The sequence below is a fragment of the Myiozetetes cayanensis genome, unplaced genomic scaffold (genome assembly GCF_022539395.1).
Source record: "Myiozetetes cayanensis isolate MyiCay16 unplaced genomic scaffold, myiCay2020 scf2-11, whole genome shotgun sequence".
NCBI lineage: Eukaryota > Metazoa > Chordata > Aves > Passeriformes > Tyrannidae > Myiozetetes > Myiozetetes cayanensis.
In genome coordinates this window covers 38,614,623-38,634,405 of record NW_026087411.1, presented here as the reverse complement: position 1 = coordinate 38,634,405, position 19,783 = coordinate 38,614,623, and the positions used below count along the sequence as shown (strand labels likewise).

General features: G+C 38.6%; 1 protein-coding gene across 6 annotated transcripts in view; it reads left to right on the top strand.

The window, feature by feature from the left end:
- Positions 1-1,408: 1,408 nt before the first annotated feature.
- The window catches only part of RYR2 (ryanodine receptor 2), a 401,127-nt gene continuing 382,752 nt past the window's right edge, over positions 1,409-19,783 (top strand). For 3 of the 6 annotated variants that reach the window (XM_050316682.1, XM_050316684.1, XM_050316681.1), the window contains exon 1: positions 1,409-1,600. In XM_050316682.1, the coding sequence (XP_050172639.1) occupies positions 1,553-1,600 (48 nt within the window). In that variant the 5' untranslated portion in view covers positions 1,409-1,552. The remainder of the gene's footprint in view (positions 1,601-19,783) is intronic. The other 3 variants (XM_050316687.1, XM_050316685.1, XM_050316683.1) reach the window with 1 other exon arrangement.

Sequence of the window (19,783 nt, the reverse complement as noted above, 5' to 3'; positions counted from 1 at the left end):
AAAAAGTCTTTATTTTATCATTCTTAGAAAAAAGTATTTTCAGTCAGGAGTAAGCTTGAGAGGTAAAAATCTCTTGAAGTCAGTAGTAACTGAAACAAGGAAATTATAAAGGAAATGCTTAAGATGGAGTTCATCTGCAGAACTCTGGAGTTTATCTGCGGAACCTCTATATTAAATACTCATACATTACTTGCTCTACAGGCCTTAACGGGTCACGGCTGCTCTTGCAGTTTCCAGTCTGTCAGAAGAACAGGTTTTCTACTGCTGGAAGTAATGATAAAATCTCCTAGGTGTTTGATAACACTTTTTCATTATGTCCTTGAACAGTGTGAAGTTAGAGATTATGGGTATGGCTTCTCTAGAAACACTTACCATGTATTTTGTTATGCTAGCCACACAGCTTGATTACCAAAATAACCGTGATTTCATTATGTTTAACAGTTTTGGTCCTTCAGAAGCCTTCTGCAGTCACACATCCCTATCACATTTTATGCTGTCAAGTGATCCAGTGTCAATTTTACTTTTTTAAAGATATTCTCATGTCCTCACCTCATGACCACTGCATCACATTAGCAAGGCCTCTCTGCCCTGTATTTGTTCCAGGGAGCTGTTGTTGTTAGAAGTCTGGCAGCTCTCTTGCCTTGCCAGACTTTTTTTTGCTGGAGGCCAAGCATCCTTCCTGCTATGGAGCTATGTGTCCATGGTAAGGTCTGGTCTGCACGAATGTTCATGAAAGATGGGCTATTTCATGGCAGCCCTTGGCTTCACGCTATGGCAAACACACAGTAGCTATCCTTCAAGGAAATTGTATTTAAAGCCTTTTATTTACTCTGGGTTAAACGCGGTGGTTGAGGCACAACACCTGGTGAAGCCACGTTGTACTTCCCACCTCTTCTCCCCGACAGTACTGTTGGCTGGCAAAAAACTGGCGCAGAGCCGTTTAATTAATACCTCTCCTGAGGTATCGCTCAGTGCAGCACATCACGCAGAACTCCTGCGGGACAGACGTGCCCAGGCAGGCACGGCGCCGGCCGGCCTTCCCGGTGCCTCCCAGCGGGGCTGCTGCAACCCTGTGCTCGGGCCGTGTGCGGAGACCGTGAGGCGGCCGGGGCAGCAGCATCACCGCCCCCGCCTGAGCCCCCCGCGCCCGCCGGGGCCGCCTCTCCGCGGAGCAGCCGGCAAGGGGCGCTGGGCGGCGCGTTTGGAGTGCGGAGGGAGCGGGCTGCGGATCACCTGCAGCGGCGGGGGGGCTGGGGAGCTCCGCCTCCCCCTCCTCCCCCGGTTAATCGCATCCCCCTCCCCCTGGCAGGCACTGGCAGCCGGGCAGCGCTGTCAACCTGCTGCAGGCGCTCGGGCACCCGCACCCCGCTCGCAGCCGGGGCCGGGCTGGGGCTGCCGGCTCCGCCGCCCTCGTACTTGCCCCAGCCCAGCCCAGCCCGGTGCGGCGCGGCCGTGAGCCTCCTGCCGCCGCCGCCTGCCCGCGGGGAGCGACCGCCGCCGCCCGCCCGGGCACCGGGAGCAGCGCCCGGGAGGAGAACAGACAGGGGGAGCCATGGCCGAGGGGGGCGAGGGCGAGGACGAGATCCAGTTCCTGCGAACTGTAAGCGCCGCGCTTGCCTCCCTCACCTCCGCGCTGGCGTGGGGCAGGGGCCGGGGCTGCGCCGGCCGAGGGCTGCGGGGGGAGACGCCCGGACCTCGCCGGGCTGGGAGCCGGGAGAGGGCAGTGGGAGGCGGGTGCTCGCTGCCCCCCGCCGCCCCGGCGGGCTGCTGCCGGAGGGCTCCGGAGCCCCGGCCCCGTTCCTCTCCACCTGGCACCGTGTGGCCCCGAAGCCACGGGCGGAGGGGCGACAAGCGCCCGCCTGCCCTGCTGGCGATGCCGGGATGAGCGGGAGGGGGAGGCGGCGGGGGTACCCCGGGTAGGGTGAGGGGCGGGCAGCCGGGTAGGGGGCGAGCGGCGCCTCCTCAGTAGCACCTCTCGTTGCTGCCTTCCCACCCGCCGATGTGTTCGCGTACTGCAGATACTAACCGAGCAGCCGTCCCCAGCGCGAAAGCTGCAATCACACTCCTTTTGCAAAAATAGACTTGGGGAAAAAGAGCACCTCTCCCACCCTATCCCCTCCCCACGGAGGTTCCCACTAACTTGCAAGCGTTCTCGTCGCTGGGCACAGACTAATACGGCTTTTTCTGGCGTGCGCATCCTTTCGTTACTTAGATCCAAAGCATGTTAAGGCACTAGAGCGTTTCTTCCCTCAGTTTAATTAATACATCAGGACTGCTGCATCTAATGCTTATCTGAATTATTTTTCTTCAAGCATTGCTTTTATTTACCTTCTCGGCCATCTCCCAAGTGTCTTTTATATGCACAATCCTAGCAAGTTTTGCAGATGGGCGTCTTTGAATAGTGGTGTGTGTACAAACCGTGCCAGTTTGAGGGAAAAATTGCTGAGACATTTGATAAGTAGAGCTGAAAACACTGAGACTGTAGGATAAAGCTTAAGTTCCTTTTCATTTAGTGCAGTCTGATTTAGAAAATGTTCACGTTCGATGCCTTGTAAGAAAATACATCTAAAAAGGATGGGAAAGCAAGCCACTGAGTGTATGTGAAGCGTATTCATATGCTGTTTGCAGCATTGTGAATCCTGGATCTCAGTCATCTTCTATTTCTACCAGAAACCCTAAAATAGTAGATATATACCCTGTTATTCCTTTTTGTTTTGTTTGTTTGAGGATTCTTGGAAAATCAGGTTTTACAGGAAATAAAGCTGTTATGCAACATTGGCATGAAGATTGGCAACTTTTTTCCTGCTAGTGCTATGTGACTTCTACTGTAGTGTTGTCTAACACCTAAAGACAAAACAGAAAAATACTTCTATTAAAGATAACTTGTCATCTCAATTTATGAGAGTTTAATTAGTAGTACTTCTCATTGGTAAACATTTTTGGAAGATTTGTACAATGGCAGTCTTACTGCAGGCTTGAATGTTAAGCTTAGCTAGTGTTATCTGAATGCTTAATAGGGAAAGAGGAGCAGTGAGCATGCTAACACTGCTCAGCACATATACAGTAATGTTAAACTCCAGCACCTGACAGCAGCAGCATGTTATGTAAAACAGCACTCCTGATAATGTGTGTCAGGCTTAATACAGATTTGGCAAACCCAGTCTTAGATAATACTTAAAAATGTTTAGAATGTTGTACTGGTGGTAAAATGACCTTGAATATGGTAAACTGAGGCTTCGGGAGGCTTATTGTGTAGTGAAATCAGAAAGGCCTGAGAAATACTGTTTTCATGTGAAGTTTTGAGTCTCTAATCTGTAAGTTTAGTGGTATGTAAGGAGTGATTTTTACTCCTCTCTTCCTTCCACTCTGTCCAAGTCATGGACATTACTCAGAAAAGTCAGTTGCTTTAAGACGTATTTTTTTAATGCAGTCTTCCTGCTGTCTGTTCTTAGAAAGCTTGGACTAGTATTCTCTAAAGCTATTAAGTGTACATAACTTTCTGAATGTAATTGATAGAAAGCACTGGAAATGGAATATTACCTGGTAATTGCTGCAGTATTTATTTTTATTTATTTTTAAAATAGTAATTAAAGACTGACCGATTCATAAATGTTTCATAGCTAAACAAGAACTTTTCAAAGAACACCGTAGGCAAGCAAAAAGCATTCAATACTTTGAATATTTTCAGGATGACATCTGTAGGCCTACTACATGTAAACAGTGCTCTTCGTATTTTCTTTTTTTGATAGGACCTGATAAACTTTCTAAAATTGTGCATTGTTTTTTCTGATGTTTCAAAATTACTGTAGCATCTCTAGAGTTTACCCTGAAGTGTTTACACTATATTTTTTTAATGTTTAAGGAGACACATGAGATTTTACTCAATTAAAAATACCCTTTATTTGCATTAAGGTACTAAATTGAATTTGTATTTACCCCCCATGTTGATGGATAATTTCTTCTTTCCTTTCCTCTTTACACATTCCTATATGCCTAATGATTCATCTTTTTTGTTTGCTGCACTTATTTTATTATTGTTTTTTCGATAAGGTGTTGTCACGCATTACCTCTGCAAATTTTGCTGCTAGAGTGGATTTCTGTTTTTTTGGGGGAATAACTTGAGTTTGATGCGTCACTTCTGAGAAGTGAATGTAACCTGTTAACGCTATGTATTTCTGGAAGCATCAGTCCTTATGTTGTTTGAGACAACTTTGGACAGACTGGGATTCAACCCTGTTTTCTTCACTCGTCCTCAAGGAAATCTTCTGTAGTCCTGTGAATGACACGTTGCTCCACAAACAGGGATCTCCCTCATTACGTTGCTGAGTGCTCCAGGTGGAGATGACCTTTCATTATGTGTGGCCCTTTTTAGGCCTGGACATACATTCCCCCGACTCCTCCTAGTGAATGCACACATACTGTGCAAGAGAATTGAAGAGGAGCGAGTATCCTGCCCTTGCTCTTACTAGTTGTGTGTCTGGAGCAGACTTCTTCCCTGTAGAGGAGATTTTGCTTTTAAATATTATAAAAGAACAAGCTATGTACAAAATAAACTTTAATTGTTTAGTCTTTACAGTCAAGGATCTAAAACACAGTTAATATGGAACTTACCTATTTCTTTGTTTGATTTTGTTTGGGTTTGTTTGTTTGTTTGTTTGTTTTGTGTTTTTTTTTGGTTTTTTAGGATGTGTAGTTTGACTAGAGTGAAAATAGTTCAAAGTTACAGGAGAGAACAGAAAATGTTTTTGCCTAAATACATAGTCTCCTTCCATAATGCACACACGTAAAGACTGCTTTTAGTGACATAGAATCCCCATAAGGAAGGCCTTTGCATGGAGTGGGGTGACAAGCTGGTGAAGGGGTTAAAACAATTTCAGTGTTTCAATGAAATACTGCCTATATATGTTCCTTACATTCATTAAGGGTGTCCTGAATTTTGGGAGCAGTATGTACCTAAAAGTGATGAGAAATGTGTAATTTAGCTATTTGATCTTGTGATATTCCTGCTGCCAGTATATATGCTTTTCTGGAGTTGTGGAGTTTCTCAATATAGAGGCAGGTCTTCTTTTAGCTGTTTATGGTAGGAGACACTACCAGGACACACTAAAGTAGGGCTGACAGGGTTATGGTCTTTCTCACTGTCTTCTGAGACAGTGAAGACTACCATGCCTGTCAGGAATCAGAAGCATAATCAGTGTGAGCAGCATATTTTCCCCAGGTCACATGGAGTCATCATCTCTTTTTAACCCTTTTCTTTTTTCCTTTTTGTGAAGGTTGAAATGTCAGTGTTCCATGTGGTGCTCTCTTTTCTTTTTTTTTTTTTTTTTATTTCTTTTTTTTTTAATTAGAAAGTTGCAATAATATAGATTTTTTGCTTGTGTGAACATACTCTGTGCTGCCTTGTTTTCTACATAGACTTAATAGTTCTGAGTGTGACTACCAGAGAAAAGTGTAAGTTTACTTTGCAACACTGGAAGAGTACTTTTAAATGAAGTTAAACATTACTTAGGATTTATGTTTGACATGCAAAAGATTTTATTCACTCAGTGCTGCGTTTTAATACTTCAGATAATAAAAGAATTAAGTTTATGGCAGAGATTTTTGCGTCACTCTGAAATGAAGAATATAATGTATTCACATTTCAAGGACATGAGTTCTGTGATTCCAGAGTCACTTCTATTCCACATATTCCTCATTATGGCAGCATTTAAACAATGAATATCACTTTACATCTGATTAAAAATCATACACTTAGATGCCATCCTAAATGAAGTTTCTGTGGAATAAGAGAACACAAAACGAACCTGGAGAGATGAGGTTTGAAGATTATTGTAAAATAAGTCACAAAACATCAGAAGAATTGCTGTGTGAATCTCTCAGGAAAATAGAATAGAAAAAAACTTCGGGTGTTAGTGTTGGGGGTTGTTTGTTTGTTTGGGGATTTTTTGTTTGTTTTTTTTTAATCCCTTGCTACTCTTCATGCACTGCTTGTCTTTAAAGGAGTTTATCACAATACATTAGATTCTGGTAGCTGCAGTCATCAAACATACAAACATGATTCCCAGAATGCACTGAAGAAAATGCTCAAAAGCAATCTTGGATGTTAGAAGCAATTTTAGAATGAAAAAATGCTGAAAAACACTTTGGATATTTTTTGTTTATTTTAAAAAGTGTTTCTTTTACTTGTCAGTGTGTGACTTTTGAAGATACACCAGGGACTGACACAAGAGACCACTGTTTAACAGCTCATGTGAGGGATGGCGTGGTTGAGATTGCAGCATTTGTACCTTCCTCTCTAAGGCACTGCACTGCAGTACAGATACTGAATATGATCTCAAATTCTATTTTGGAATTGAGCTGGACAGGCTGTTTGTAGTGAATGGGTTTTAGCCAGGACATGTAGTCCATTTTGTATATGGGCATTGCATGTGAACAATTTATACATAAATTTTTTTATTCCAGAATGGTTTGCCAAACATTTTATACCACCATTAGAATTATATTACTGGATAAAATCACTTGTTTAGTGTGTGTACTGTCTTGTCCAGTGTTCTGCTTTTGAAAGCTGTTTTTGTCAGATGTGTGAGAAGGCAGCTGAGGAAACTCTGTAGCAAATGGTTGGTCCACCAGGCAAGTTTCTTGCTAGCCCTGGGAGTTGGTTGACTCGTGTTCTGAGGGACAGAGCTGCATTTCCTAAAGATGCTTTGATGCATGCTGCTCTTTAGTATTGTGAAGGCCTGAGGAAAATCCATGGTAGGAACTTAAACTGTGGACAGACTGTAAAGAGAGAATTCCAGTTAATTTCTGACCCAAGGTTTACAATAGTCTTGAGAACTATGTCTGACTTTCACTTCTCTATTTAAATGCTGTATTACTACAGGCATGTTGTTAAAGTAGTCTTTCCTCTAATATAGCTATGTGGAAAGTGCACAGGATGATCCTAATTCAAGAAAGTACACCAGTCTTTCTTGTGCATGGATAGGGATACGTTGAAACATTTCTTTGAATCTAGGTGAAAGATTGGAAACCATGTGGGGAAATACTGCCAGTGGATTGACCCCAGGAAGTACGTAAGTTAAACTGAAAATACAGAAATCCTTCTGATTTTTATATTTATGGGTGATTCATGTTGAAACTCTGAGTTAGTTTTGGTTTTGCTTTCTCAATTACACCTAGGCTCTCGAATTGACTGAAAAAGTAGCTAAGGTGGATGACAGAGGGAATGTCAAGAACTTCTGTACTTCACAATAAAACTTCAGTGACATAATTTTTTTTTTTTTTTTGGTATCATGGTACTGGTACATAAATAACCTTTGAACTCTAAAATGAGCACATTGTATCAGGTTGAATGAAAGGATTTTAAACTTTATCTTACTGTGTTTGTTTGATGTAGGAAGAAATTCCAGTGTATAACTGTGTTAAAGTAAGGTATCATTTAACGTCTCTAGTCTGTATTCTGCTAAAGACCTGTACTATGTTTTGGAAGTTTATGGCACTTGTGCACTTGCCTGGATGTGCTGTCTCTTCCATTCTGGAAATGGAGGGCCTCTTGAAGAGTCTGCCTGATGCATCTTGGTAATGGAGAAAAGGCATAAAGGAACTAGTTTCAATAACAATTTAAGCCTTTTAGAAGCAACCACAGCAGTATGGAGCTTACTGCAATAATCTTTGCCCATCAGGAGTAAAGCAATGGTATTTTCTGTTCTCCTTGAAAAAGAAGTAAAGAGCAACTTGAAGGGCAGCTACTGCCTGAAACATCATCACGGAAGAGGTCACCCCAGTTTCCTAACAAAGACTAGCAGTAACTCCCATGTGGCTTTACTGCAGGGTAGTTTTATGCTGTGGTCCCTTGTTATTAAGTGTGAGAGTCATTAACTAATTATGTATTCACTTATTAAAGAACTTTTGCCTTTTTTTTTAGTTTTTTTACATAATGATGGTGCAACTTGTGAGATGAATGAAGAGCTTAAACTCTTCAAATATGTTGCTGCTTCTAGAGCCCAGTGATGTGTTACTAGCTATGGATTGGAACAAATATATGTTTGAGGCATGTAATTTAGTAGAAGGCTTGCTGAGCTTATCAAAATTGCTTAATAAAAACAAAATAATATCTAGATGTCTCCTTTTAGGAAAGGGAAAGATAGAATAGGTAAAGTGTCATAACATGAGCTGCATTAACTTATTTCACAGCTGCAATTTCTGTTTAAAAGTAGTGATATAATGGTCAGTTTTAAAGGAATAATAGTGTGTTTGTAAGAGTGTTCACACTAACAGCTCCATTAAATTTTAAATAAAAAGATGAGTTTATTCTTTCAGTGTCATGGCATACTTTAATGTTTATCATAGTTCAGAATGACTTCCTTATAATTGCCATGCGCTTGAAGAATATTGTAAATATAGTAGGTTACCTAATAATTCAGTAGACTTCCAAGATGGACTTCGGCAAAATTCTACAAGATACAGTCTGTAAGATGCATGGATCAGGTAATTTTTAACACGGATCACATTTTAGTGGAGGACAAGTTTTTTGATTTGTTTAATTTGGATTTTTTCATATTCTGAATGCCTTAGGACCACCGAGAGGGAGTAACAAGATCATTACATTTTGTGAGGCAGCTTCCCAGAGGATTTCAGAGTAATTAATGCTTCATAACAACATACTTGTATTACCTGGTTGTTTTTCACTTGACTGTGGGAAATAATATCTGATTGATATAAGCTTGCAGAACCAAATGCTGGCATGTTCTGTCTCTCTGCCTGTGTGAAAACCTCTCTGGAATCCTACTGTGAAAACTGAGTGCACTGAATTTGAAGAATGTCCCTGCTTAAATCCTTCTTTCAAAGGAATGATGAAAAGAAGCAACACAAAATCTGCATTGGCTTTCTGTGAGTTTTCCTGAGGATTGCCAGAAAGTGCAGTTGTATCAGTGGAACCAAGCCAGAAATGGCTGTCTCTTACAGCTATATTTCTTCCTTTCAAACCGGGCAAAGTTGGCAAAAATGAGTGCCTGGGATTTGTGTGGGATGCATTCTTTGCTTTCATGAAAAGGAAAAAGGGAAAGAGGAAGGTATCTTCTTTTGCTAAATATGCTACACAATTTCCCTTGGCATATGAGCATCTTCATTCCTCTGATGGACAAACTGAATTCCTTATATAAAAATTTGGGTGGAGAAATTAAAGGAATTTGCAGAGTTTGCAAAGTAAGCCTAGGCAATTGGATAGATTTGCATAAGACTCGGTAAACTACTGGGTAGTTGGATTCATTCACTGATAACTGATCTTCACTGTACATCAGGAATGTAGCCATGCTGATAAACATTTGAACATCCCCTATGGTGTGTTTATTTTCTAGTCACAAAAAGGAATAATTTAGTTAGAACTAACAGAGGCATGCTAAGCACAAGCTAGGTCATTAAACCTCTCCCTGCAGACACACGGTCTTCATCCTGAAGCAGTCTTTGTTAAAGCATTTGGTTCCAGTGGTACAGAAGCAACCTAAATACCTGTACAGGTGGATAAGAAACCTTTAGCCCTACAACAGTCAGGAGAAGTCTGTGTGATCCTAACATTGAGGATTTGCCAAAAAAATAAGCATCAATTGTGTGACTTCATGTTTTTGACTATTTTCTGCATATTTATGAAGTAGATTTTGCAATGCTAATGCATGGACAGTTATGTGCATTTACATTGTCTTATTTCACATACCAGGGAGATGGAATGTATATCTCCTTTTCTGTACTACAAGAAAGTAAAAAATTTCACAATATGTGGTGCAGGGAAATACTCAGTAAGAATGAAACAGGGATGGAGAGAACCTTTCTTCTTGTATTAGAGGTAATTTAATACCCCTTCATTGCTTAAGTGTTGGATTAATCTTCTTTTAAAAGCTTGTATATAAATAAATGTGGGTTCTGGTTGCTGTTTTTCTACCCAGCTAACACAGAAAGCAAAGACTTGTCTCATGATTTGACACATACCAGCAGGCACCTGAAGGAACTGCAGCGTTGCATTCATGCAGACGTGGAACAATTCATTCATGAGATCTATCCCAGCAACTGTGGCTGCAGAGATCTAACTCTCCTAGTAAAGGAACTGATAGAGATAAAAGTCTGTGCAAATAACACTGTATGAATTTTCAGGGCCAAAAATGTTCGAGAGCATTGCCGCAGTGCAACTGTTGAGGCAAAGAGTCCATGAATCAGTACCCTCTCAGTTGCACACACGATGCTGCAATAGTAAAGATAATATGGATGCAGGTTGTATTTATTGGTGTGTAAATAAGAAGTCTTCCTAGTTTATTGTAGTCTTGGAATTATGTAGTAAGTCCTTCAGAATAGTTTGTTAGCTAAAAACCCCCAATAGTTTAATATTTAGTAATTGCAGGAGGGTGATAGCTACATAGGTAAATCCAGAAAACACAAATGCCGTAGGTATTCCATCAATGTTGACTGAATTTCAGTACGGTAAGCTTGTGAGTTAATGATTCGTATCCTACAATGTTTTTCAGTAGGTCTTGACATGACAATCTGACTGCCTGATAAGGTATGTCAGCTGTTATTTACTCTTTAGCCACTTATAATGTATCTAAGGTAATAAATTATGCATTTAAGAAGTTACTACTTTTGATACAGGTACGTGGATGGAAAAAGAATCTTAAAGCTTGCAATTAAAAAGGATTGTAAACAAATCATCAGTGGAGGCCTGGTCTCCATTTTGAGCTGACCAGGGTTCTTGTAGAAACATCCTGTAAATTTCATTTTGCTATGAGGTTTCTGAAATTCTGTAGAAGAAATTTTGTTGCAGTTTGGATAGTTTTACTTGCCGTGTTATGCCTCCAAGTCCATTTCTAGACTCTGTTAGCGGTATCTTGTACAAGAAGAGTACCGTGTTTGTCCTGTACCCTATCTTCTGGTTCATTTTAAATTGCTTTCCTTTGGAGTTTCAACATCTGAGTCCAAAATTTTGTTTGATCTTTCTCATTTTTCCTTGTCCACTGAGACCTCTGTCTTTTGGTATTGGGTTTGATTGCTCTTCCTGATTTTAAGTGTGACACAGCTTCAACCTAAGCCTGTAGTAGGACTTGCTATTGTCTTTACTTATGAATTTAAGCATTCATTCAAATTGGGAGAAGGCTATTTTCTTCAAGGAGGCTCATGAATTTGGAAGTTTCTTATCTATTTTTTCTTTTAAATTTTTCTCTTGATCTGACAAAGGGTGAGATCAATAGTGTTGGTTGGTTGGTTGCTTGCTTGTTTTCTCTCAGAACAAGACAATAAGTGTATTAAAGGTGTCACAAAGTTTACTAAGTAGATGAGAGTTTTTAATGAGAACTTCAGTAATATGTGTTTCTCCACATTGTTTGTATTGATGTATCATTAGTCTGCAATTTCCTTTTCCTTTGCATGCTTCACCTCTGGAAAGCTTCAGCTTATTGAACTAAAAGACTAAAATGCTAATTTCAAATGAACAGAATTTGTCTAGAAAGGGAGAGGGATGGAATGTAGGAGGGAAGGATGTCAGAACTTATTGGTGAGCTTTGTCATCCTTTTGAGAGGCTTGTTGCCTGACTTTTCTTCAAAATAAATAGGTGCTTTTATATAGAAAGTGTAATTTAAGTTTAGATGCAAGAAGAAACACTTTCATTTTCCATGAGTGGGAGGTGAAAAATGAGTAATTAGATAGTGAGACTTGGATTTTCGTGTTCCTAAAGGTGAATGGAGGTATCTTTTTCTAGGTGAAATGTGTGGCTCAGTTCAGCAAAAAACTGTATACCTGCACTTTTAAATAATGAAATATTTACACCTATTTGTTGACCACAACCAACTGAAAACATGGTTTGTTTTTTTTTTCCTTCCCTTCTGATCTAGGAATTCTCATACCTTTTTTAAGCTACTGAAAATTAAATGAATGTGGTTTTAAAGTATATCAAGGTGCAGTGTTGACATGTTTTGTTGATAATGTTACAAGCATCACTTTATTCTGATTATGTCATAAGTATTGTACTGCTGTTTTTTATTTTGAGATTTCTAGTTGGATTCTATTTTATAAGTTGTATATCAGTTGCAGTTGTAGTTGAAATTTCTGAATTTCTTCTTTCCTTATACTATAAATCTCTTATTGAAGCAGAATTAGATACTTTCTATGTTATGCCCATTTTATATTCTGTTTTCTGTTCTACAGTTTGGTTTTCTCTTGACAAACTGTAAAGATAAAAGAGCATCAGTGACAATATTCTTTCCTTGCAAACCAGTTTGTTTTGGGGGTTGTCTCTCAGGCTTGGTAAGTCACCTCATTTCAGACATCCTGTGCCTGGCTTAGGGAATTGTTTACTCTGGCCTTCTGCACAGAGGTGCGTTCTGCTGACTCTGAAAAACTTCTAGGTTGAGAGTTACTGTTTCAGTTTTCTGAAGCTGTAATCCTGTAAAGTAATCCAATTAATATAGTGCCTGAGAAGTGCTCAGCCTTCAGAACTTGATGGGAGACATTTGTTTCTATGCATGGCGTTTGCATTTCTGTTTACATAAGAAGGCCTTGCTGCACTTTTTGATTTACTAACAAAATGAACTAGCATGGGCTGGAACGCACATTCAATAAAGGAATGAGTTGGATTGGATGGTGAACTGTGTGGGTGTGTGAGTGCTAACAAAAGTACTTCTTTATGTACCTATGTGACTTGTTATTGATGAGTGAGGTTTTTTTATGATGATTTATGTCTGTTACAGAATTACAGTTTGACTATTGGAACCACATCTAGAGCTTGGGAAGCACACTTTGTTGTAGTAAGTTCTTATTCAAAAGTTACAGTTTGCTATTAGTGATTGTACCCTAGTAAAGTGTTTTATTGGGAAGGGCAGAGAAACAGGGAATTCTGCAATTGAAATGGGTTTGCAACCTTACTGTATACCTCTAAACAGAGTAATCAATAGAAAGAAAATAGAAGAAAATAATTATGTTCCTTTCAAAATTTCTAGCTGGATCTCATTTTCCCTGCCTGAGGAATAAATCTTTTAAATGAAAGAAATACATAAAACAGGCAGGTTGGTGTAACAGGTTGTTAAAGGTTATTCTATTAGCAAAAGACTAGAAGAAAATACTTATGGTACAAATATATTTTTTGGCCAGAAGCCTAAAAACCAATTCTGTATTACAAAAGCTGCTTTGAATAAAAATCTGGCTCTTTTACCTATTGCTTAAATGATACAGCAGTCCCAATGTATATTAATTGATTTTAGTATATTGTCTAGCAGGATAATCTACTCTTCATCTGTTAAACAGTCCATGAAATGATTAGTTGGTCCCTGACTGCAAGGGTCTCTGTATGGCTATGTATGTTTTTTTATAAATCTTGCTCTGTTCCCATTGACGTTAATGTCAAACCTCCTCTAGATTTCAACCAGAGCTGAATCACACACAAATTGCGTTGTGTGCTGCTGTATATAATGGCCTAAATGTGTTGAATTCATATCCTTGTCTGCCATTTTAAGCGCAATTAATATTTATCTTGCTTCTGCACCGGAAGTGTGTGACCTGGTTTTTGCACAATTAGTTAAAAATTGTGTACTCATTGCTAACTTCCATCGAAATATTTACATATAATGGTGAACTGTTCCAACTTTGCCACTCATATATATCATCTTGTCCAGTTCAGCAAAGGTAATAACCTGTCACATGTTCCTCTTTTCTGAGAAGAAATTTGGATTTTTCTTTTTCTACAAATCTCCCTGATGTCTTTGTTAAGAAGATGAACGTCATTCTTGCAGAGTTGCATTTGTATCTTTTTTCTGTTATCAGTGTGCTTTTGCTCTGTCTAGCATAAATTTTGTTGTGTTGACCATAGAACCCAAAGTCAACTCTAATTTGGATTTGAGATGACATATAGTGTTTAATTTTCTCAGAAAGTCATCTATGCTGTGGGGGAGTACTGGTTTTTAGGTGCTTGCTATGTGCAAAACACTTCTTTTTTCCTACTAATTTCTTTTACTATTTTAGTGTAATATTTTTCTTAATATCTTTTTAAAAAATATATGTCTTTTTACTTGGTCTGTATTACAAGACTGGGAGATCTGTTTGTCTTGAAGCTTTTACCTTTACAATTGCTTTTGTTTAGTTATTGATGAAAGTATCAATTATATTTCAAGGTAAGAAACTATCTTGTCACAAAGTTCCTGAAACGTCATAAGTGCACCTATGATTTTTATTTGGTGTCTGCAAGCCTGGCTAATGCCCAATTTAGGAATATGAGCACTGGATGGAACTGAGCTCTTGCGATGCAGTGCTGCTTTTTCAGCCTCGTGTATTAACTACGGCAGCGGCGAAATAGTGAAAATTACACGCACTTTCAAGTTCATTGTAGACAACAGGTAAATCTGCTGGTTTTCCAAATAGCTAGTTTGCTATTTCATCAGAATAATTCACCTTTCGCTTGGATTGGAGCAGAATATATAATGGGAAAATGCATAGGAATATTCAGGTTTTTACCTTATGCTCTCGTTTTTCTGCTCTGCCTAGTCCAGCACTTGAGCTTCTGGCTTAGAGTAAAACTGAAAGGCTTAAACAGAAAGATCTTCAATCAGCATTTTTGCTTAAATGTGGTTTTCATGGCAGTATCTGGTAACAGTCCTTTTCCAGCTTATTTCCTGCTGAAGAAGTCTGTAAGCTTCTTCAGACTTACTGGATTTTCTGTACACTGAATCAAACCTCTGCTCCCTTGAATATTTCTACAATAGTCATTGTTTTCCAGCTGTCTTGTCCAGTAACTTCTATTGGAAACTAATTGTTACAAATGATGGCGTGATCTCATGACCGTGTTTACTTAAAATTTTATATAGCAGTTTGGTTTTTTTTTCTTAAACATAGGAATTAATTTGATCAGAGTTAAGAAAATATTGATGCTTGAAAATATACATATATTATTTACTCTTCAGGTTTCCTTGATGCTGTTTCATGGTTGGTCTTGACCTTGTAGGTATTTGTGTATGGGGTTTTGGATTTTTTTTTTTTTGTCTAAACTATCCCGTATATAAAATTGAAACAACATTCTCAAAGTTTAAATTCTTTCTAAAACATATATCTCTTTCTTTATGAAGAACCATAAGGGTGAACTCTCTTTCGTCTTAAAGAGGACCATCTTGAGAAAAACTGAAGAATGTATAAACAACCTCTTGCTCTTTTAAAACTGACCTACATTTTTTTGTTCTCCTAATACGATTCTTGCTGAAGTAAAGGGTAAATACATTTCTTGATTTAAATTTCACATTCTTTTAAAATACAATGTATTTTCATAATGAAGGTTTTATACCATAGCTAGCACTCTTAGCTGTTGTTTTCATGTCGTATTTTCAGATTCAGTCCTTTGTGCCAAGGTTTGGATTTTTACATGATGTATGTTGAGACAGTTTTTAGCAAGTAGTAGAGGCAAACAGCGTACAAAACCCAGTGCATTGGGATGAGCCCAGTGCTGCAGAACATTAATAATTGCAGAGAGGAATTCTTTGGAGCTGAAGTGTGCACAGAGTCCGTCATGATATTTTGCAATTTGGAGGTGTGTCAATTCAAAACATCATTGCAATTGTTGTTGCACAATGTGATGCTCATGAACTGACTCTGGAGGTTGCCAGAAGCTATTGTTATGAGATTTGGAGATGATCCAGGGGACAAACAGAGTATTATTAAAAATTAGCTGATAGAGGTATCATTCCCAGCTGGTTAGCCAACACGACATCTATGAAACTGTGGTACAGCTTCATACAGCAATGCAATGTAGAACCCTCCTCTCCAATATTGTTTGAAATTGAAGTATTTTCTTATGCAGAAGAATTATTTTTATATTGTGGCTTCATTGTTTTTCTTTCCTCTTTTTGTTTGTTTGTTTTGGGTTTGGGGTTTTGTTTTGTTTTTGTTTTTTTGTTTTGAGGTGTTTTTGTTTTAACAGCATGTTAGGTTACTAAGGTTGCTTCAGGGAATTATCAAACCACTGAAAAGTTTCAATGAAATATTTTTCTCTTTTTTTCCCCTTTTTTTATTCTTCAGAAGTTGGGCATTAAATATCTTGTTGCATTGTTCTGGTACATTTTAGTGATTAGCTGCACACTCAACTGGCATGGTTTTGTTGGCAATCCGAGTTAAAGAGAGGAGATTTACAATGCATTATTTTAATCTTGGAGGTTGCAAGATGAAAAAAGTAATTTTTAAAAATTTTTTTTCTGAAAGATAATTTTAAACCATGAGCAATGCAGTGATTTATGACTGATCCTAACTATTTAACTTAAATGTAGACTGGTTTCTAAGCAATAAACATTGTGCTATTTATTTTTATCTCTAGTTTAGCTTTTCCTTTGGATCAGGTGGAGGGAAATCAGATTGAAGGGCTAGCAAGATATTGGAGTCCAGGAAACTGAGAAATTAAGTGCCACTTTGTTTAGCTACAGGTTGTAAAGATCACCTGTGGAACAAATATTATGGCTGCAGCCTACTTGTTGCATAAGGAATTTGGGATCTTTGAAATATTTAATCAGTTTAGTCTCCAGTTAAATCTTGCCCCTCTATCCTAATACTTGGTTAAGAATCTCTGTAGAATGAGTGAAGATAATGAGGGTCCTATTGCAAAATATATATTTATTAAAAGGATAGGTAGGCCACTAGGCAATGTAGCTTCTGATTTGTGGAAGTTCATCCTCTAAAGAAGAAGCTTAAATAAAATGTTGTTGAAAAATAAAACAATCCTCAGAACCCTCTTTAGGTATAAAAAAACCTCATCTGAGCTAAGACATATAATCACTGCATCCTCTACCTCTGCTGCTAAAACTGGATTTATTAAAATGTGTCAGTGTGGGAATCCATACCCAGACTTCCATCTGTAATTTGAAGATGAAGTTGCATTCCACCTACTGTAAATTGTGTGGAGACTGACTGATCAAAACTGTTAAGTCCAAGTTAATTATAACCATCATTGTTTTCCTGCTGATTTTTGCCTGCTCCTAGGCACTGACCAGGTGTTTTAATTGAACTGGGGTTGTCTTGGTGATTAATGCAGTCTGAATAGTCAAAATTATTAGTAATGTAACGCTTGACATTTTTTGGATATTTTACAGAATCACTGAGGGTGGAAGATCATCTAATCCATTTAGCTTTTGAACACCTCCACAGATTCAGAGGTCAGGGTGTCTCGTGGCAATTTATTCCAGTGTTTGTCCACTTAGGGAGGAATAAAAAAGAAGTGATTTCTGGAGTTCAATCTGCCTCACCTCAGGGCTTGTCAATAGTTTTAGAACCTGTATTGGTCCAGGCAAGACAGCATGAACTGAACCATATAACATGGTGGCAGGATTTTTCCATAATGAATAAAAGTACATTTTTAGAAGAACTTGATAAAGAAAAGTCATTCACATTCAGAGTTAAAATGGTCTGTGATTAGAGTACTCTTACAGAATCAGAATTCTGATTCAGTCCAAATACACCTTATTCCAACTTTGGACATTGAAGTGAATTACAAGACCTTTTAACACATGGCTTTTCTTTACTTTCCAGAAAGAGCATGAGAAATAAATAATAATAAAAAAAAAATTCTCATTAGGAAACTACCTACATTTTTTTAAGAACAGTACCTAACTGCTATAAACATCACTTCAAAAGAGAGTTTGGTACAAGGGGAGAAAGATTATATGAATGAACCTTTAGATTGTACTGTAGAATATGCCTAATATGTATGTAAAATATTTTATCACTATCAGAGTGACTAAAAGGCACAATTAATCTGATGGCCACGATGAACAAGAAGAGGAATTTCTGCAAACCTCTGTAAATAAACAGATACAAAACCTTAAAATGTTAAAGTTAGCTTTGATTTGATAGAAATAAATGTTAAGGAGTCTTTTGCAAATAAATATTTGGGGTCTTTAGACAGTAGGACAGAAATATTGCATCACTTTTGCATTTGCAAAGCTGGATTTTCCTCCACTGTTTGAATGCTGTAAATCCAGCTCATGAGTTGTCACGAATTTGACTTATAACCTGAAGACAGAAAAGTTTTGTGTTTTGGTCTCTAAATCAAAGCAATTTTTTTGTCAGTGTTTCCTGGTTAAGGAAGGGGTCCCTAAATTGTCAGAGAAGTTATAAAAATCTGGCTGTATTTGGCACTGTTTCAGTGCTAGACTGAAACATTAGATACTAAAACATTTACATCTTGATAAGATGTTTTGATGTTTCTTATGTGATGCTGTTTTGGTGACAGCAACCAAAGTGGTAGTGATGTGATATGCTAGAGTAGGTGACCTGCCTGTGCTTTAACCCAAATTTGACTTAGTTTTCCTTGAAGTGTAGTGTCTTAGTGACTTAAAATGGCACAAATTGCCTGTGATTTCTCCACATTGGCATCTCTGCTCTGTGAGAGGCTTTAAAATAGTCACATTAGGGATAGTTACATGACAGAGGCTTGCGTTTTCTGTCTAGCAATAGGTGCTGCAGTATTTAAGAGACTGACACAAAGAAACTGTTGACTGGTGCTGGCACAAAATGCTAATTTTGAGTTGAGGTCTGCCTTGCCAGAAGAGCTCTGGCTTTGTTGGACTCTTGACTGCTTGCGTGGGTGTGTGTGTATGAGTATGGATGAAAGTACATGAATGTTTTTTCTGAGTATTCTCCTGTGTTTAATGTCAATAGAAATCTATTGAAATAATTTAAGCCATTGTCAGAGGGCCCAGTCTGTACTGCAGTGTCTACCCTATGTACAAACTGGTCCTTCTCTTCACCCACTGGTTTGATAAGAGATTTTATATATATATATATCTCTGTTTGTGTGTATAATGTACAGTTACTGGGTATGTCTTAAAGATCTGGGTCTAAGTAGGTCTGAGGCGAGGGGAACAACAGGTGTCTTTGCTAGTGAGACAAAACCTGAGGAGCTAAAATGTATAGTCAGTTATCAGAGGAAAGACCACAACAGTCGGGTACAAGAGGAAACAAGGGACAAAATTAATTACTGTTATTGATTGTGTTACGTAGTGCCTGGAGGGCTCAGCTGAGACGAGGGTTCCACTATGCTACTGTATAAATGTGTAGTGTGTCACAATTCCTGCCTGAAAGGGACAGACTCCACATAGACAAGATGGAGAAACACTGAGATGAGATGAAGGGACAGGGAAATGAAGTAGTGTGCCCAGGACCACAGATGATGTCTTGGGGTCCTCTCTGGGCTCCTCTGGATTCATGGTGAATCAGAATTTAGAGACTTGGAGAGCTATGCCATTGAAGATGAGGACATACAATACAGACATGATGTGGGAGGATGCTGGAAGTCAGTACATAGATTCGAAGCCTAATGGACAGAAGACTGGACAAAAAAAGGTGACTATTTTCAACTTATTCAATGGTTGTTATCAGAAACATGAAGAAGTCTTTGTATAAAAGGTATAGCATAGCCTATAAAAGGTATAGCATAAAACATAGTTTTTTGAAAAAAACCCCACCAACATTACAGTTATTGAATTGAAAGTTCTAAATTGTGATTTCCTGGTTGGTTTGAAATAGTGCATGGTCTTTAATGGTAATATTTACTTTAAAGTAGAATACATCATGATTCCTGTGTTCATGGCATATCAGAATAAAAGGACTGGGACAAAGTTCTTGAGAAGCTATTCTTAATGGAAAATATGGCAGGTGGGACATAGCAATTATTCTAAATAACTGCACAGCTAGGCAATAACTGTAAAATATGCATCCTGGAGACCTGAAAGTGTTTTACTGTGTGGTGTGGGAGCATACACATCCTCACATAAAATAATATTT